This window comes from Mobula birostris, chromosome X, assembly GCF_030028105.1.
Source record: "Mobula birostris isolate sMobBir1 chromosome X, sMobBir1.hap1, whole genome shotgun sequence".
NCBI classification, from domain to species: domain Eukaryota; kingdom Metazoa; phylum Chordata; class Chondrichthyes; order Myliobatiformes; family Myliobatidae; genus Mobula; species Mobula birostris.
The window spans coordinates 54,454,730-54,475,027 of NC_092402.1; the positions used below are offsets into that span (position 1 = coordinate 54,454,730).

General features: G+C 50.1%; 1 protein-coding gene across 2 annotated transcripts in view; it reads left to right on the forward strand.

Moving 5' to 3' along the window:
- LOC140191747 (integrin alpha-5-like) overlaps positions 1 to 16,784 on the forward strand; it is a 137,380-nt gene extending 120,596 nt beyond the window's left edge. The window contains exons 25-30 of one of the 2 annotated variants that reach the window (XM_072249450.1): positions 2,339 to 2,500; positions 4,614 to 4,727; positions 12,051 to 12,164; positions 12,335 to 12,436; positions 13,703 to 13,825; positions 15,620 to 16,784. In XM_072249450.1, coding sequence (XP_072105551.1) covers positions 2,339 to 2,500; positions 4,614 to 4,727; positions 12,051 to 12,164; positions 12,335 to 12,436; positions 13,703 to 13,825; positions 15,620 to 15,706 — 702 coding nt within the window. In that variant the 3' untranslated portion in view covers positions 15,707 to 16,784. Of the gene's footprint in view, positions 1 to 2,338; positions 2,501 to 4,613; positions 4,728 to 8,543; positions 8,650 to 12,050; positions 12,165 to 12,334; positions 12,437 to 13,702; positions 13,826 to 15,619 lie in introns of those variants that run through there. The other variant, XR_011883905.1, reaches the window with a different exon arrangement.
- Positions 16,785 to 20,298: the final 3,514 nt, after the last annotated feature.

Here is a 20,298-nt window from a genome sequence, read left to right on the forward strand (position 1 = left end):
AGACTCCACCCCGTCCCCCACCTGAACCACAGGGAGAGGAGCAGGGACCGACCCAACCATAGGAGTAGGGACAGGGGTAGGAGCAGGGTGAGGGGCGGGGGCAGGGTCAGATGCAGGCGCAGACGCACGCGCAGGAGTAGGATCAGGGGCAGAGGTAGCTGGGGCACTGGTGCCCGAAAAGGGCTCCCTCGGGTTCCGGGTGGTAGGACAGTCCCTCCGAAAGTGCCCCACCTCCCTGCACGCATGGCACCGCGGGCGCTCGGAGCTCCAGTACACCGGATAATCCACTCCCTCGTGCCGGACAGTAAACCGGCCCTCAACATCGTCCTCCCTTTCCAGCTGCATGAATACCTGACGCCAGAAAGAGATTACGGTGCGGAGGGTGCGCCTCTTAAATTTGTGTCGGATGGCAGTGATCTCCGACCTTACTTGCCCTAAACAGGCCAGTGGGGGAAGCAGGTCCTCATTCGGAATGAAAGGCTTAACATGCCCAAGCACGATACGTTGCGTGGGGGCCGTCACCAGCTCCATAGGTAAAAAGATGTTGTCTACCGTGACTCCCCTGCTTAGGGCCCGGTGCACTAGCTCTTCATTCGCCAGATAGAACACCGCCTTTCCGAACTCCTTTTCGGTGGCCAAAATGCTGTCTTTCCCCACCAGGTCCTCCATGGCCTCCGCACACTTTTCTAGTGTCATTCCCGGGGGCAAAATACATTTCACCCCGCGTTCCACCTTCACCGACCGAAAAAGGGCGTTGTCCGAGGCCGGGGAGGCAGCCGCCCTTGCGTAACTCCCCGAAGGCCCGCGACTCCCTGGAGACCGGTCCGGCATGCTGGCGCTGTTTCCAGTCTGCGAATTTTACAGTGGTGCCGGTTAGAAGTCCTGGAACGAGTCGAATAACTGGCCGGGAAAGTTTGCAGTCGACAGTTCTCGCTGGTTCGGCGCCAGGAAAGGCTCCGTTGGACTTGCAGAAACCCAGGCCGGGAGAGGTCGAAACGTCCTTTCAGATGCTCCGGCTCCGACACCGGATGAAAATCAGGAAAACAATGGAGGAGGAACGTTGCCCCGATGTCAATGGGGGGGAACGACGGCGTTTGCTTCCGGTTTTGGAGCGAAAAGGCTTCCTGGCGAGTTGCCAGCGGCCGCAGCTGGGAGCTACGCAGTTAGCAGCCGCCAACAAACCCAGCCCAAACCGGCAGTAAAACTCCACACCGAGTTTCCACACCAGCGCCGTCACTCACTCAGTTGTCCAAGAGACTTTTAGAGCCACCTCCAAAGTATTCCACGAACCTTATCCAGTAGTTTTGCCTCGATTTCTCCCAGCTCAGTCAGCACAGCTGCTCTCTGTGTCTGACCCCGGGAGTGTGTGATGGGACATTGTAGAGGGAGATTCACTCTGTGTCTGACCCTGGTAGTGGGTGATGGGACGGTGTGGAGGGAGCTTCACTCTGTGTCTGACCCTGGGAGTGTGTGATGGGACAGTGTGGAGGGAGATTCACTCTGTGTCTGATCCTGGGAGTGTGTGATGGGATGGTGTGGAGGAGATTCACTCTGTTTCTGACCCTGGGAGTGTGTGATGGGATGCTGTGGAGGGAGATTCACTCTGTGTCTGACCCTGGGAGTGGGTGATGGGACGGTGTGGAGGGAGCTTCACTCTGTGTCTGACCCTGGGAGTGTGTGATGGGACAGTGTGGAGGGAGATTCACTCTGTGTCTGACCCTGGGAGTGTGTGATGGGACGGTGTGGAGGGAGATTCACTCTGTGTCTGACCCCGGGAGTGTGTGATGGGACGGTGTGGAGGGAGATTCACTCTGTGTCTGACCCTGGGAGTGGGTGATGGGACGGTGTGGAGGGAGCTTCACTCTGTGTCTGACCCTGGGAGTGTGTGATGGGTCTGTGTGGAGGGAGATTCACTCTGTGTCTGACCCTGGGAGTGGGTGATGGGACGGTGTGGAGGGAGATTCACTCTGTGTCTGACCCTGTGAGTGGGTGATGGGACGGTGTGGAGGGAGATTCACTCTGTGTCTGACCCTGGGAGTGGGTAATAGGACGGTGTGGAGGGAGATTCACTCTGTGTCTGACCCTGGGAGTGTGTGATGGGTCGGTGTGGAGGGAGATTCACTCTGTGTCTGACCCTGGGACTGTGTGATGGGACAGTGTGGAGGGAGATTCATTCTGTGTCTGACCCTGGGAGTGTGTGATGGGACGGTGTGGAGGGAGATTCATTCTGTGTCTAGTCTGGACTGCATGTCACCGTTTCAGTGGTCCCTGTCCTTCATTCTGCTGTACTGTCAGTCTGTTTGCCTCTAATTCCAACTCTGCACCTGTGTTTTTTTAGCTTTCCAACAATGGTCCCAGCTCCATCAGCCACACTCTCTTATATGTCAGCTGCCCAGTGAAGTTCCAGGATGACCGTCTGCTCTACATCGTTGACTACAAATCCACGGGAGCCCCCCTGAACTGTACAGCCAGCAGCCCGCTGAACCCCCTCAAGCTGACGGTAAGACCATCTGCTCTGTGCCAGAACAGAAGTCAGATTAGGGTTTAGGGACAGGGATGTAGAGGAGTTAGTTGTCAGTTCTCTGCTCTCTGTTCAAAGTCCAACGACATGGACAGGTGACAAAAGACATCCACAGTTTAGCCTCTGCTCTGTGCTCAAAGGCCTGTCATCTGGGCATTGCTCCTCCACTCCGTACTCGAAGCGACGAAGGGCATCGGTGGATGTCGGGCTTCCCCAGGTTGGTGGTTCCCAGGATCAGAAATCCATGTGAGCAGGAGGCATGAGCTGGCACAAAGGCTGGTCTTAGAGCTCGGGGTGCTGTCATCAGCTAGTCTGGGGGTTGATACCGAAGATCAATCGGAAACTTGATAGTCGAAGCCCGATGGATGAGGCCTGGAGGCCGGTGGCCTGCCCTGGAGTTGGGGAACTGTCCATGTGTGTGGGTGTGGGAGGGAAGTACCTGGTGCCCGTTCACCTGCCGGTTTGTATTGGAACTGGAATCAGGTCTATTATCACTGACATACGTCATAAAATGAAGCAGCACAGTGCAAAAAATTACTATCAATTAAAATCAGAATTATGTATAAAAATAAATAAATAGTTCAAAAAGAGAGCAAAATATTGAGGTAGTGTTCATGGGTTCATTGATAGTGGAGGGGAAGAAACTTCCTGAAACAGTGAGTGTGTGTCTTCAGGCTCCTGTACCTCCTTCCTGAGAACAGGGCGTGTCCTGGAGAGGGGGTAGATCTATGGCCTACTCCCTCTGTGCTCTGAAAATTCAGTTCAGTGGGTCATTTTGTACCAGGCTGATGGCAGGGAGGCTCACTGCTCTTTGATGTTTGTCCCATTGACCTGCACTCAGACCAAAGCCCTTCATTCCCCTCCCATCCATGTACGTATTCAAAATTGACCCACATCCGCCACTTCTGCTGGCATTTCATTCCACACTGAGTGAAGAAGATCCCCTTAACATTTCACCTTTCACCCTTAACCAATGACCCCTCGTTCTAGCCTCACCCAACCTCAGTGGAAGAAGCCTGCTTTTATTTACCTTATCTGTATCCCTCATAATTTTGTGCACCTTTATCAAATCTCCTCTCATTCTCCTACACTCCAGGGAATAAAATCCTAGCCTATTTAATCTTTCCCTGTAACTCAGGTTTCACTGTCACAATTTCACTGACATATGTCATGAAATGTGTTGTTTTGTGGCAGCAGTACAATGCAGTACATAATAATAAAAACTAAATATTACAATAATAAATAGATATAAAAATTAAAATTAAATAGTGCAATAAGAGACAAAAAAACTAGTGAGGTAGTGTAAGCAACACACATCAAAGTTGCTGGTGAACGCAGCAGGCCCGGCAGCATCCCTAGGAAGAGGTACAGTCGACGTTTCGGGCTGAGACCCTTCATCAGGATAGTTGTTAGTCCTGACAAAGGGTCTTGGCCTGAAATGTCGACTGTACCTCTTCCTATAGTTGCTTCCTGGCCTGCTGTGTTCACCAGCATTTTGTGTGTGTTGCTTGAAATTCCAGCATCTGCAGATTTCCTCGTGTTAGTGAGGTAGTGTACAGGGGTTCATTGTCCATTAAGAAATCTGATGGCGGAGGGGAAGAAGCTGTTCCTGAAACACCGAGTGTGCGCTTGCTGGGGAGGCCAGTGCCCATGATGGAGCTGGCTGAGTTTACAACTCTCTGCAGCCTTTTCTGATCCTGTGCAGTGGCCCCTCCACACCAGAGACTGATGCAACCAGTTAGAATGCTCTCCACAGTACATCTGTAGATACTTGCAAGTGTCTTTGGTGAGATACCAAATCTCCTCAAACTCCAAATGAAATATGATTGAGTCTGGTCTCCCGAGGGGTTGCCAAGGATCCAGTTGTAGAGGGAGGTACGGAGGCCCAGGGTTTTGGAGCTTGTTGGTTAGTACTGAGGGTATAATGGTGTTAAACACTGAGCTGCAGTCAATGAACAGCAGCCTGACGTAGGGATTGCTGTTGTCTTGGTGATCCAAGGCCAAATGGAAGGCCAACATGCTTGTAAATTTTCTCTGTACTCTTTCAATCTTGTTGATCTCATGGCCCATGTGCTTCTCCCGTGCTGTGCAGCTGCAGAACCCTCCAACAGAGACGGCCTTGGCACTGAGCATGCCCTCTGAGAAGGTCCAGCATTCCATTCAGCGTCGAGAGGTGACGGAGCAATTGAAGGAGCTGGAGAACCTGGTGAGTCATTGGAAGGTGGATGCAGTGTAGCTCTCTGCCCTTGTTTCACACCCTGCGAATGAACAAGTGGTGGGGTGGGAATGGAAGTGGAGGGAGAGCATTTAAAACTCTGGGGAGAAGGATGGAGGGGAGCGGGACACTGACAATGGATCACAGTGTGGGCTCCAGGTTACCCCTGTAGTCAGCCGTGTGAGAGTGGCTCTCCCATTTGTTGACCTTCCTTTGCTTTGGTGATTCAAGTGTGGTCCAAGTACTTATTAAACATTGAGAGAGTCTCAGCCCCCACCACCTTCTTAGGCAGTGTGTTCCAGATTCCAACCCACATCCCCTCAGATCCCCTCTGAACCTTGAGCTCCCTTACCCCAATCCCATGTCCCCTAGTTTTAGGCACCTCTGCTTTGAGATAAAGTTTCTCACTGACTATCCCACATAATTTTGTAGCCCTCTATCAGAATCCCCATCAACATCCTCTGGTCCAGGGGAGAACAGACCCGGCCTGTGTAACAACTGAGACACTCCAACACGGGTGAATCTCCTCTGCACCCTCTCCAGTGCAGTCACATCTTCCTATGGTGTGGTGGCCAGAACCACACACAGTTCTCCAGCTGTGGTCCGACCGGTGTTTTTTAAAGCTGGAACATTACCTGCTTGCAGGCTTGGCTATCTCAACATGCTTTGCCCAGAGAGGGCAGTCGTTTCCCTGACTGAACCCGCTCTCCAGCTGAGCAGCCAATGCCACAGAGTCTTCACAGGGTTGCCTGATTTTCTTGCTTATGGAAGCATCTTCCCTGTGGTACTGAGGCCTAATTTCTTTGTACACACCTCATCAGCGCCAAGAGAGCTGTCCATGACTGTAACAACAGTGACCTCAGCAGTGCTGGGTTAGAGAGTGGGTGTGGGGGGGGGGTAAAATCGGCCAGGATACCTGCTCCCCGTCAATGCCCAATGACCCCTGGGTGGGGGGGGGGGTGGAGGGAAAGAGAGGGGGTGGCAGCTAGAATTCCTGTGCCTGATCACCTCTAGCAAGCTTATTAATGCTGGCAGTTGATTTTCCCCTGTCAACCACAAAAATTAAAACTTGTAAAATTGACTCTGCACAGATCTAAAGAATTTCTTTTGAAATCTTTGGTTGCTTATGGAATTTTGAGCATACGAGCAACAGGTTCTCCTCGGCTTGTCACTTAGTAAGGAAAGTGCCTCCCCCCACACTACAGATTGCAAACAAAGTACCCACAGTGCTTTGCACCTGCACCCCTCTGGGTTGTGTCCCACCTGACAGTCGCCCCTCCCCCCACCTCATTTACTGCCTGCATTTCCTTCACATCATTGTTAACTTCTGACCTCTGGGAATGATTAACAAATCCTTGTTTCTGGAAACTGCCACAAATTCACCTTGAAACTTCCTCTGTACATAGAACAAATGTCCAGCCTGACTTCCTCACAGAGCCGTTGACTTGCAGTGGCTGAAGAAGTGCGGCTTCCGTGTTTCTAGTCTGAGAACAGGGCTGTTTCCGCATACTCGCAGATGTTATTTCAGGTTGTGCCAACACTGGACTGCATTGTGGTTCCACGAAGCTCAAGGGAGCAACGGTGACTGTCCCAAAAACCCAGTGGTATCCTAACCCAGCCAGGCCCGTTTGTGACCCAGCACCTCAGTAGTGTGGCCTGCTCTTAACTCCCTGAAATAGCCTAGCAAGGTTCTCAGCTCTGATATCCACACCCCCATGAACAATGAGCACAAAATAAAAATGTTCCTGTTAGTGGAGAGACACTTGGCCTGAGCCCAAAATGTCAATTGTGTGTCTCCCTTTCCACAGATTTCTGCTCAACCCCATGCGTTCCTCCAGCAGCTTGTTCTTTGCCCCAGTCTTTTTCCATGAATGTCATTTGTCTGAGGGTCAGTAATGGAGCTCAAGCCCTCAATGTCCTTTCCAGTAGAGATTTGTTTAGCTTCTCCTTAAAGATTCTGATCGAGCAAGTGTGAAGTTCCCCAAACATGACCTGTGGAGCTGTGCTCACCACCCATACTTCACAGCAGTCCTTGCTTCCATTTAGCTGCCTCAGGCTTTCTTCCCACCCCAGTAAGCTGGGGTCAAGCATTGTCCTGGTTAGCCTTATCTGTATTTACAGATCTTGTATGTGGAATGAAGAAAATCAAAGAGAAGACTGGTCCAGAAGGTTACAGCCAAGACAAGTAGTAAATTGGATCTAGTATCGGGTTGATGGTCGGAGGCAGATAGTGGTGGTGGAGGTTGTTCGGTTGTTTTTTTTCTGTGTGTGATTGGAGGCCGATAGTCAGTGGTGTACCACAGGAATTGGTGCTGGCTCCCTTATGTTAATGACTTGGTTGTTAATGTTGAAGCTGTGATTAGTAATTTTGCAGATGGCCTGTAAAGTGACGCGTGTAGCTGAAGTGAGGAGGTTAGTCTGAGGCTGCAGAGTAAAATGGGCAGAGTAATGGCACTTAGAGTTTAGTCCTGGTATGTGCAAGGTTGATGCATTTTGGGAGGACGAACAATGTAGGACATACACTGTGAATGATTGAGAAACAGAGGGATCTTTGTGTACAAGCCCAAAAGCTCCTGAAGATAATAGGACAGGTAGACAGGGTGATGAAGAAGGCACATGGCTTACTGTCCTTTATTAGTCAGGGCACTGATTTTAAGAGTTCAGTATTCATGATAGAATTTTACAAAACACTGGCCAGACCACAGCTGGAGGACTGTGTAGTTGTGGTCACCACACTATAGGAAGATGTGGCTGCACTGGAGAGGGTGCAGAGGAGATTCTCCAGGATGTTTCCCAGGATGGAGGATTTCAGTTATGAGAAGGGACTGGGTTTGTTTTCCCTGTAGCGGAGGAGGACAGGATGTCAGGGATAGAGAGAGCAGATGGTGAGAAACTTTATCTCATGGCAAAGGTGATCTGAGGAAGGAAGTTGGGGGGTGTTGAAATCTGGACCACACTGCCTGAGGGGATGGTGGAGGTTCACAGCATTGAAGAAGTGTGTTGCCCAGCACTTGAATCACCAAGACAGAGAGGGGTACGGACCAAATGCTGACAAATGGGGTTTGCTGTGATGGCCATCATGGACACGATGGGCCAAAGGGCCTTTTTCTGTGTGGGCCCACCAGCTGGACTGGATAGCTGTCCTGTTAACCTGCTCTGTATTTGCATAATTCCACTCTGGCAGTTGGGGGTGTGAGAACCCGCAGAAAAAGTTGCTTCACACTGAGGTGAACTGGTTTACCTCTTGCCTACCGCCCAGGAATCTCACTCCTCTGCATTAACAGGATGAAGTGGTTCGGTTATGTGGAGAGACTGGAGAGTGGGGCACTGCCCTATGGAGAGGCTGGGTCTCTCCTCCCTGGACAGAGGGGATTAAGAGGAGACAAAACTGAGGTAAATAGGGGAGTGAACTTGTAAACTGTTCCCTGTATCAGAGGTGAATAAAACTAGAGGACACAGATTTTGGGTGAGGGGGCAGAGATTAAGAGGGGGAGTTTTTTTCCAGTCAGAGAGTGGTGAGACTCTGGAATACACCACTGGTGACAGCGTCACAGAGAGCGTTTAATCAGTGTTCAGGTGAACACTTGTCTCAGCCGGCTACAGGCCAAGTGCTGAGAGATGAGGTTAGTACAGACGGGTTCCCATTGGTCAGTATTGATGTTGTGGGCCATGTGGCCTGTTTCCCTGCTGTATAACTCTGAGTCTGCAAACAGAGAAGGACGACGCTTTGACCATGACTGGGAAGAACTGTGAGATTGTTGTTGTCTGTAAACAGTATGATTTTTGGCTAAACAGAAATATTAATAGTCCTTACAGTACCTGATCTGATGAGGAGATGGAAGACCCTGGAGCAGAGGGCTGGAGCAACCAACTGCAGCATGGGGGACAGGGAGCTGACGGCCAGTGAGTAAAAGTAAGCAGCAACTAACCAAAAGAAGCCAACAAGTCAGAGGCGGCAGCGGCAGCAGCAGCCAATAACGGTCAACCAGCAGCAGCATTCCAACCAATGGCAGTGAAACCGTAGCAGCAGGCCAGCCAATAGTAGCCAAGCAGCAGCAGCAGCAAGCCAACCAGCAGCAGCAAGCCAACCAATAGTATCCAACCAGCAGTAGCAAACCAACCAATTATAAACAACCAACAGCAGCAAACCAACCAATAGTAGCCAACCAGCAGCATCAAGCCAGCCAATAGGGGACAACCAGCAGCATCAAACTAACCAATAGCAACAAAGCAGCAGCAAAAGCAAGCAATAGTCCAAGAAATTGAAATCTGGCGGAATCTTGGTGGTCTTGCTGAAGCAAAACCCAGTGACTCCCAGAGTTGGAGAGAGTACTGTAAATGCCGGCTGCCCTCTGCCCCTGCGGGCCCCACTCTGCTGCTGCTGCCACCACTCCAGCTCCAGTACTGCTCAGCTGTAACGCTGACTGTGACCAGTCAGTAATGCCATCATTCCCAGTCTCTGGGCCACCTCTGTCTGTGACCAGGCCAGGAATGGTGGCAGTAAAACTTAGTACATCCTGTAAGTTAGTGTTGCAGCAATCCTAGCAGAGTGGGGCTGGGGCAGGACTGGGCAGCCGGCATTTACAGTACGTTTCTCTGAGCGCAGAGTGCCTTCACTCTCGCTCCAGAGAAACCATTCCTTCAACCGTCAGATTCAAGATTCTGCATCATGTGCACTTTGTGAGAATGGTAAGGCTCCTTGCCTTATTCTGCATCAGATTGGTGCTGACTAGAATTGATGTCACCTTCACTATTCTTCACAGGCGAGCAGACTGTGCACGGCACTCCAATGAGCCTCTGAGTTCCTCTGTAGATCCATCTCAGCGTCTGCGAATACACATTGTTTCTCATCTTCTACTACAGCTAAGCCTGTGTCCAAGGGTTATAAGGTTGGATTATTGTCCCACAGCTTTTTCCCTTTCTACTTCTGGCCTCCAAATCTTTGTGGGGAGTGGGCTTTGTGAGTCTGCTTCCCTGTCTCTTCTACATTTACCGACACTAAACTGCACTTGCCACTGGCTGGCCCAGTTACCACACTGTCCAAAGTCCAAGATGCTTTTGTTACGACACAGTGATCTTTATGATGTTCTCTGCTTGTGTTTCCCTCTTTGACATCTGCATCTACAAATGTTGAGAGGTTACGCTTAAGTGGACTGTGGAAAATTCTCTCTAGCACTTCTGTGGGATGGAACGGATCAGATAGCTTCTCAGCAGAATAATTCTTAAAGCGGTTAGAGGACTGGGATTCAAAATAACGATGGACAGAGAATTTTTGTTTGCAGTCCAGGCAAGCATCCTGAAATGATTCCCCCTCCCCCCCAACACACACCATGTTGCGACAAATGTTAGTGAGCATCCAGTTAAAAGAGGAGCTGAGTACATTTACTGGCCTAGAAAGATCTCAGTCAAATGCTCTATTCAGTCCTGAAGATTTCATACAACGTCTTATTGCCCAGTTTTGTGGCTAGAGAGGAGGAAGCTTGCAAACTTACCCTTGAGAAGATTTTGAAAGAAGATCTCGGTACTCTATGTGCACAGCGGTAATGGAAGAAGAGTATGGTCAAGTTTGGTTATAAAAGGTTTGGAGAAAGTCCACGTCATCCCGTGGCGGGTCAAGGCAAAATGGAGCCTCTCCTGGAGAAAGATCTTCCCATAGAGCTGCTGAGTGAGGCAGGGGCCTCTGAGGAGATCGCAGCTTTGTGAAGCGAGCACTCGCATGTGACGCAGGAAGTGTTGAACTTGCATTAACTTCAATTTTACCTCCAATGGAGGCAGTCAAATTCTCTCAAGTGTGAGTCCATCTGGAACTGCCAATGAGGGGCTCGAGTCTGTCCTTGCCCAGGCTGCCAGAGGAAGCATCACACACTGATGAGCTATGAAAAGTTCCCGTTGCTCACCCATAGAGACGAGAAACCAAGCAAAAGCTGCAATGCTTCCATTCTCCTCTATGGCCCGCCCTCCTTTGGCATTGATTTGAGCAGCTCCTTTCCCGGGGCCCAGAGCAATCAAATGCTTCTCATACGTTAACTCTTCCATTCCTGGGATAATTCTCATGAACCATAAGACAAAGGAGCAGAATTAGGCCATTCAGCCCATTGAGTCTGCTCCACCATTCCATTGTGACGGATCTCGGATCCCACTCAACCCCGTACAACCTCTGGGCCCTCTCTAACGCCAGTACATCTTTTCTTGGGTAAGGGCCCAAAACTGCTCACAATACTCCAGGTACGGTCTGACCAGTGCCTTATAAAGCCTCAGCATTACATCCTTTCTTTAATATACCAGTCCTCTTGAAATGAATACTAACATTGCATCAAGGCTGATTTATTACCCCTCTCAACCCCATTCTCCTGCCTTCTCCCTGTACCTTTGCCACCCCAACTAATCAAGAACCTGTCAACCTCCATTTTAAATATACTCAATGACTTAGCCTCCGCAGTCACCTGTGGCAATGAATTCCACAGATCCACCACCCTCTGCTTAAAGAAATTCCTCCTAAGTGGACTATGTTCTAAATGGACATCCTTGTATTCTGAGACTGTGCCTTCTGGTCCTGGCCTGGAAACATCCTCTCCACATTCACTGTATCTAGACCTTTCAAATTCAATTGGTTTCCATGAGGTCCTCCCTCATTCTTCTAAACTCCAGAGAGTTCAGGGCCAGAGCCATCGAATGACACCCACTGCCTTGGGCTGCCTTGACTCGTTTATGAAGCCATGTCCCATTCTATAATGTGGACCTCATTCTGCAGAATGGGTACTTACACCCTCCCTCTACTCCCTGCCCACATCTCCCACACTGTAAAGACCACTCCCCCCACAACTACCACCACATTAAGTGTCCTCCACCCCTTCCAGCAGCATTTCTCAAACTCACACCATTGTTGGTGTGCCAGTTGAAAACCCTCATATTTGACTGCTCGGACGATCTTTTGCTGATTGGGGCGTCAGTCCTCAGAGTCACAGGGCAGCTGACATTTAAGGAATGGGTGGCCCCTTGCTTCCTCTGTTCGTACTGATGAGGCCTCTGCCAGTGCCAAGCTGAGGGAATGCCAGTGGCTGATGGGCACAGGAAATGGGGGCTAGGCATCCAGTGTGCCTCAGGCACCCATGAGCTGAGAGAGAAGGCTCCCAAGAGGGCAAAACAGGAATGGAGCCATGCTTTGTGCTGGGATGGGACAGGGCATTCCCTCCTGTCCCATGGGTGGGAGGTGTAGCCCACTGCGACGAGCAAAAACACGCGCAGAGTGTAGGGCGCTAATGGGGCAGTTGCTGTGGGCGGCATTCAGCACCTTGCACCTTATTCTCTTCGCAGAGCTGCCAGCAGGTGGAGTGCCTGACGCTGAGCTGCAAGGTTGGCCTGGTAGAGAGAGGGGGGAACGTGGTGCTACAGATCCGCTCCCACGTGTGGGCACACACCTTCCTCCAGGTAATCTGCTCGCCGTCAACTGTCTGGCTCTGTGGGTGTGTGTGCATGTGACTGTGTCCGTGCCTGAGTCTGTCTTATCTGTGTGTGGTGTACAAGTGCCTGTAGGCGTGTGTATATCCGTGCACGTGTGTGCCACCTCGAGTCGCCACTTCTCCCGTTATGTGTTTCAGATGGAAAACCACCCGTATTCTCTCCACTGCAACGCGTCGTTCCAGGTGCACAGCATGCCCTATCGCATTCTCCCTGCTGTCTACCCGAAAGGGTCCATACAGGTAAGATGTCCGTCTGCATGCCCTGGGCCTCCTAGTGATGCTCCCTGCCCACCCCCACCCCACAGCCGTGTGGAGCAGGCACTGGTTCCTCTGGCCTGTCCCAGGGGATAGCAGCCAGTGAGGGCAGCTGCTGGGCATCAGCACAGGAAGGTGAAGAAGCCCAATGCAGACTGGAGGAGCATCACCTGTTACTCTGTCTTGGTAGTGCAACACTCGACAGCAGGAATATAGAATTTTCCAATTTTAGGTAAAAACCCCCATTTTTTTCTCCTTTCCTCTCCCCTATCTTTTCCTTCCGATCGTCTCATCCTCCTATTTTTGTTCCCCCTTCTACCCTCTCCCCAGTCCTCCAATTCACCCATCTTTGTTCCCTCCCCCCCACCAACTCCTTCAGCCATAGGACCATTTGAGACAAGAGCAGAATTAGTCAAGTCTGCTTCACCATTCCATCATAGCTGATTTATTATCCCTGTCAATCCCATTCTCCTGCCTTTTCCCCGTAACCTTTGATGTCCTTACTAATACAGAACCTATCAACTTCCGCTTTCAATATACCCAATGACATGGCCTCCATAGCCGTCTGTGGCAATGAATTCCACAGATTCACCGCCCTCTGGCTAAAGAAATTCCTCCTGATCTCTGTTCTAAGGGGCGCCCTTCTATTCGGAGGCTGTGCCCTCTGGTCCTAGAGTATCCTACTATAGGAACCATCCTCTCCACACCCACTCTCTCTAGGCCTTCCAATATTCGATAGATTTCAATGAGACCCCCCCCTACCATTCTTCTAAACTCCAGTGAGTACAGGCCCAGAGCCATCAAAAGCTCCCCGTATTAGTCCCACCACCTGCCCCACCTATGATCTGGCAGTGCCCCTGCCATTATGAAGACCTGCTCATCATGCCCACCCAGTTCATTCCACATTCCAAGTTTGTGACGTTCCAATGACAATACGTGGGAACAGTATGGAGGGAGGGAACAAGGCCAGGGATTAAAAATTGATTGCTTGCAAAGAGTGGGGTGGTCCTGAAGTTGGGAGAAGGTTTCACGGCCGAAAGCAGGTGGGGGCGCAGTGACCCTGTCCGGCCTGGGTGACGTCCTGTTCCACTCTGACCACTGAGAGTCTGGGAGCAGAGGCAAGAGGATGTTCTGAGCACTGGTGGGAGAGGGGGTGTTCTGGGGATGTGTGTGAGTGGTGAACGCTGGCCCAAAGGTGAGGTAGTTGGCTTGAAGTACAGCTTGGATGATACCTCTGACTCTCCTTTCCAGCTGTCCACCTACGTGGTGTGGTCCAAGTCTGAGAGCTCGTCCTCTGCGCCCCTCTGGACTATCATCCTGGCTGTGTTGATAGGCCTGCTCCTGTTGGCTCTTCTCATCCTGATCCTATACAAAGTAAGTTTCCTATTTTATCTGCAAACTCATTCAATATTCACCCTATTCTGAAGAATGCAGCCTTCAATCGTGACTCCAGCGTAGAGGCCAGATTTAGGTGGGGGAAGAGAGAGAGACCCAAGGCGTGTTGGCTCGATGTTACACAGGACTATCCCCTCTACTGTATTCTTTCTTTAACTCCCCTTCCTTGTACCTCTTCCTTGTCCACTCCGAGTCATAGAACAAAAACAAGTCCTTCAGCCTGTCTAGTTCATGCTACACTATTATTCTGCCTATTCCCATTGGCCCACCCCTGTCATCCATGCACCTATCCAACTTTCTCTTAAATGTTACAACTGAACCCACATCCACCACTTCTGCCATCAGCTCATTCCATGTTCTCACCACCCTCTGAGTGAAGACGTTCCTCCTCAGGTTCCTCTTAAATAATTCACCTTTCACCCTTAACCCATCACCTCTAGTTCCAATCTTACCCAACCTCTGTGAAAGGCCTGCTTTCTGTGTGCTGTCTGTACCACTGTGTTTCTCTCCGTCTCACTCTGGATCTTGGTTTTCCCTCCACTCTCCTCTCAGCCCCTCCCTCACTCCTGCCTCTCGCCAGTAGACTAAGTCCCACATCACAGACTGAGGGTGGGACTGTCTGACCTTCCCAAAGACTGCCGACAGAGTGGTTCTTTCTTTCAGACAAAGCTTGGATCTGGTTGGATTTAGAGGCTGTTCTGTTGCAGTGTCTTGACCACCCCCAGTCACATTGGCTGACAGTGTGTACGGCAAAAGTACTTTAGGATATTCTGAGAGAGATGCAAAAGTTGCCAAGTCTTTCTGCCTCACTCTCTGTGACTCTCTAACTGCTGCATAGAGCATAGAGCACTACAGCTCAGTACAGCTCCTTCAGGCCATAATGCTGTGCAGTAATTTCAACCTACTCTAAAATAAATCTAACCCCTCCATCCTACATAGCCCTCCGTTTTTCTATCATGTGTCTATCTAAGAGTTTCTTAAATGCCCGTGATGCATCTGCCTCTACCACCATCACAGCCAGGGTGATCCTCACACTCTCACATCTCTGTGTGAAAAAAAAACACGTCCCAGAATGTTGTAGCGTGGATGAAATTACCAGAGAGACAGAGTCACTGGTAGATACAAAGCAGCTTCTTTATTCGACACAACAAGGTACAGCAGGTATCATATGGACGGAGACGCTTTCCGCAGAAAGGTCTGCTAGCCCAATGTGGGCTCGATATTTATATGCTAAACACAAAGGCAATCGCTACTTAAAAGTTATAGACAACGCATAGACAATGCTTCCTTTTGAAGCTACATACAAAACATCACACCTTCTGACTTCATCCTTTCCTCCCGACGTCAACATGTCTGGGTTGGTCCTTTAGATCAATCCACAATACATTTATTTGGCATATTACGTGCTTACATAGAAGACAATTAATATTTATAATGTATAGATAATACTGTCTTCAAAACTACAGCATCAGGCACCAGAAGTATCTGGTATTCACACCTTTTAGGAAGCCCGTTGTGGTGGACTCAATCCACAGTCCTTTGTCAAACAGTTAAAGTCTGGTGGCCAAAGTCATTTAAGTGTAAACAAATCATCTACCCCAGAAGAAATCCACTCTGTGACACCTGTGTGGAAAAAAAACACATCCCCCTATACTTTCCTCCAATCTCCTTAAAGTTATGGCCCCCTTGTGTTAGCAGAACCTTTTGTCACTGCGCACTGTGCCTCTCACGATTTTGCTCACTAAACCCCGCGCGCCCATCTGTGTGTTACAGCTCAACTTCTTCAAACGATCCGAACTGCCGTACGGGACAGCAATGGAAAAGGCGCAGCTCAAACCACAGGCCGCATCGGAGGCTTAAGGTTCGATATGGCCCAGACGTGGGAGAGACGACTGAGAGGACCCGCTGCACTGCTCCATACCATGGGGACACGGCAGCACTCCTCTGTGCTCCAGGTCAAAGAAGGAGCAGTTCAGGAAAAGGAGCACCCAGGAGCTGCTGTGCATTTTCTGCAAATGTTATTTAAGGAAATTATTCAAAAGCACTGATTGTGATTTTAAACGTTCTTTCAAGCTCCCTCGGTGAGGACGCCGAGTTGGGATGGGTTTGGATGTAAATTTTTCAAGCTGTTCTCAGAGTGCAATATATTTTATATTTACCTGTGATCTACAGAACCAGCATTGACCAGGGTGAATCTTTTTCCGGGACGGGTGGTGGGAGGGAGGGTGGGAAGCCCGATTTCAAGGGCTCTGTGCCAAAGGCCAGGCCAGGGCAACTGGAGCATGACTTGTCTACACCTGGCCCGTGGGTGGGGGGATTCTGGAACTGCTCCGCCCTCTGCACGTTCATTGGTGCTCCTCTCCTCTCGTGGCCAAGGTTTGAAGATTCCCTCGACAGGCGCCCTGTTGTCAATCAGTAATGGTGCTCGTATAGACATCCGGCCAGAGAAAGAGAGAGAGCGAGCGAGAGAGAGAGCCCTGCTCCCTCTCCTCTGGTACCCAGTTCTGTCTCCCAAGACCCTGCGGTCGGAGATGAATTTGCCGACTCCTTGGAGAGGTTTGGTGGGAGGGTGGGGGGGTGTTGTTTGGGAGTGGAGTGTGGTCCCTGTTTTGTTTCAGAAGGTGCCACTGCTGAAGGGGATGGGAGGGTGGGTTGGTCAGAGAAAATGTGGGTGGAGGACTTTGCAGCCAGTTTGAGGGGTTTTGAAGAGGAAGCCATGCTGTTCCTCGGCTGAGCCCCACACAGCATTCACTGCCTTGGATGCCAGCAGACTTCTCCGGCTCTATGTGAAACACGATGCCTTGCACCCTGCTCTGTCCTGCACACGTTCCTTGCTTTTCACTGTGGGTGTAGTTGTGTCTGTAACTTTTTTTTGATTTTTGCTAAAGTTGTACATGGATTAAACACGTTCAATGAAAATATACCTTTCTAAAAATAAGACTGCCGTGATCACTCTGCGTCAGTGAGGGCCGCACCCTCTGGTGTTTTGCGCCAGGGAGCACTCATCCAAAAGGTAGCAGCACAACATAGCCGAAGGAAAAGGAGGAGAGAGAACAGCCCCACGGCCTCTCACAGGGAGCATGTCCGACCCACCCGACCTGCTGAACGCAGCCCACATCCGGACACACAGACCGTACGCTGTCGGGTCCGCAGTCTCCCCACACACTCTATCCTCCCAAGTTGCAGCCACAAGGACATACCTCAGCTCAGCCAACCCAACTCTCCTCTCAAAGCTCACCTCACCGTCTGAAGCCCACCAGCCCCCACAACTCCCCTTCCCATTGCAAGAAAAATAAAGGATGGTGTTCCGGAAGTTTCTCTGTACGATGCTGGTGTTGTGCAGAGGAGCATTCCATGTGCTTGTGGGAGAGCTGGTTCCTGGTCATAACGACAACCACTCTCTGTGGTGAGGGTGCCTCACACCGCCCACCCCTCCGTTTCCCACTGCCCGATTCGCCCAGACCCCAGCGGCCACCAACACTCTGGGAGCTCTGCACCTGCACTGGCCCAGTGCTGAATCCTGCCGTGACCTTCACAGCAGTGATCTCGACACAGGGGGAGTGGCAGACTGAGGGCATATCGCCCCCGCAATCAGACAGAGGGATGGGCTAATAGAGCCTCCAGCAACTGAGCTAAGCAGGCTCAGAGCCCCTACTCCCCAGGGGTTATGGCAGGTCCTCCACGAAACAGTGGCCAGACGTTCCAGAAGAAATCGTACAAGGAGGAAGAGGTTCCAGCAGATCAGATGAGCAATGTCTGCACTGGCTCCCGTCCCACAGGGATCCCCTACTCGGTGGTTGACTCAGATTTGGAGGGTTCAGGGGTACTGTCAGTCATCAGGAGTCAGTGTCAGGTACCTCGTCGATCACTGGTGAAACACCACAGACTGCACCACACTCGGTCAGTGTCAGGCCCTTTGTCAATCTCTGGTGATACACCACACTCAACAAAACACTCGGTCAGTGTCAGGCACCTCGTCGATCTCTGGTGAGGTACTCCACACTACCCCACACTCGGTCAGTTTCAGGCATCTCGTCGACCTCTGGTGAGATACCACACACTACACTCAGTCAGCGTCAGACAGTCTGTCAACTTCTGGTGAAACACCAGACTACACGACACTTGGTTAGTGTCAGGCACCTTGTCGATCTCTGGTGAAACACCACATACTACCCCATACTTGGTCAGTGTCAGGGACTTGGTCGACCCCTGGTGAAACACCACACACAACACCACACTTGGTCAGTGCCAGGTCCCTTGTTGATCTCTGGTGAAACACCAGACACTACATGACACTTGGTCAGTGTCAGGCACCTCGTCGACATCTGGTGAGGTACCACACACAACACGATACTCGATCAGTGTCAGGCCCCTTGTCAATCTGTGGTGAAACACCACACACTACCCCAACATTATCTCCAAGACAGCTGGAGACCCCACACTGGATTACCCAGCAACAGCCTTTGTGCTGTCTCTCATGGTGTCCACAGGGCATCGGTCGATCAGTCCATTTCACTCTGGCATCAGCTCCCTCACTTCAGCCCCCATTACGATTTGCCATTGATCAGCAGTGTCGTGCACTTTGATCAAAAGAATCAAAAGGAAGATTATCAAAATGGAGAGAGGTTCCAGATAAGTCAAGTCCAGATTGCACCTGAAGTTCCCATGCAAGAATCGCAAAGAGTTCACAGGCAGGGGTGAGGAGGGCAAGAGGCATCTTGGTTTTTATTACAAGAAGTTTGGAGTTTTGAATTGTTACCTTTGGTGAGATTATACCTGAATACTGTCTAGCCTTCATTTAAGAAGGAAATGCAGGGTCCATTGTTGTACGTCATCAATATTAATAATATACGTAATGAAAATGTGGTTAACTGGCTCAGCAAATTTGAGGATGACACCAAGACGAGCGGTGTAGGGGCAGTGAGGAGCATTTTGCATTGGAGGCAGTTGTAAGGATGCTCACCTGGCTAATTCCTGGGATGAAAAAGAAGGTTGTCCGATCACCAGCTGCAGAAGAAACTAAATCTTTATTCTTTGGGATTTAGAGGAATGGTGGTCGATCTTACTGAAACATTTAAGGCCCTGGAAGGATGTGACAGGGGAGATGTGGTTATGTTTGCAGCAGGATTTTGACCAGCTGAGGAAATGGGTTGAGAAATGGCAGATAGAATTTAATGCAGACAAGTGCGAGGTGTTGCACTTTGGGAGGACAAACCAGGGTAGGTCTTACACAGTGAGCGTTAAGGCACTGAGGAGTGTGGTAAAACAGAGGGATCTGGGAATTCAGACCCACAATTCCTTCAAAGTGGTGTCATTGGGCAAATAGGTTCGTAAAGGGAACTTTTGGCACATTGACCTTCACAAATCAGAGCATTGAATACAGGCAATGGGATGTTACATTGAAGTTGTATAAGACATTGGTGAGGCCTAATTTGGAGTATTTGTGCAGTTCTGGTCACCTACCTACAAGAAAATTGTCAGTAAGGTTGAGAGTACAGAGAAAATTTACAAGGGTGCTGCTAGGACTTGAGGACCTGAGTTATCGGGGAAGGTTGAATGGGTTAGGACTTCATTCTCTGGAGTGTAGGAGAATAAGGGGAGGTCTTATAGAGGTATTCAAAATGGTGAGAAATCTGGATAGGGTGGATGCTTGCAGGCTTTCTCCCCTCGTATTGGGTGAGGCTGGAGCTAGAGGTCATAGGTTTAAGGTGAAGGGTGAGATATTTAAGGGGAATCTGAGGGGAAAATTCTTCACTCCAAGGGTGGTGAGAGTGTGGAATAAGCTGCTAATGGAAGTAATAGATGCAGGTTCAATTATAACATTTGAGAGAAGTTTGAATAGGTACGTACATTAGTTGGAGACGTTTGGAGGGATATTGTCTGGGTGCAGGCAGACAGATACTTTATCAATCCCAAAGGAAATTACAGCATCACTGTAGCATTACTTTATACTTTATTGTCGCCAAACAATTGATACTAGAACGTACAATCATCACAGCGATATTTGATTCTGCGCTTCCCACTGCTTGGATTACAAATCGATAGTAAATATTAAAAATTGAAATTGTAAATCATAAATAGACAGTAGAAAAATGGAAAGTAAGGTAGTGCAAAAAAGCCGAGAGGCAGGTCCGGATATTTGGAGGGTACGGCCCAGATCCGGGTCAGGATCCGTTCAGCAGTCTTATCACAGTTGGAAAGAAGCTGTTCCGGAATCTGGACGTATGAGTCTTCAAGCTCCTGAGCCTTCTCCCGGAGGGAAAAGGGACGAAAAGTGTGTAGGCTGGGTGGGTCGTGTCCTTGGTTATCCTGGCAGCACTGCTCCGACAGCGTGTGGTGTAAAGTGAGCCCAAGGACGGAAGATTGGTTTGTGTGATGTGCTGCGCCGTGTTCACGATCTTCTGCAGCTTCTTTCGGTCTTGGACAGGACAACTTCCATACCAGGTTGTGAT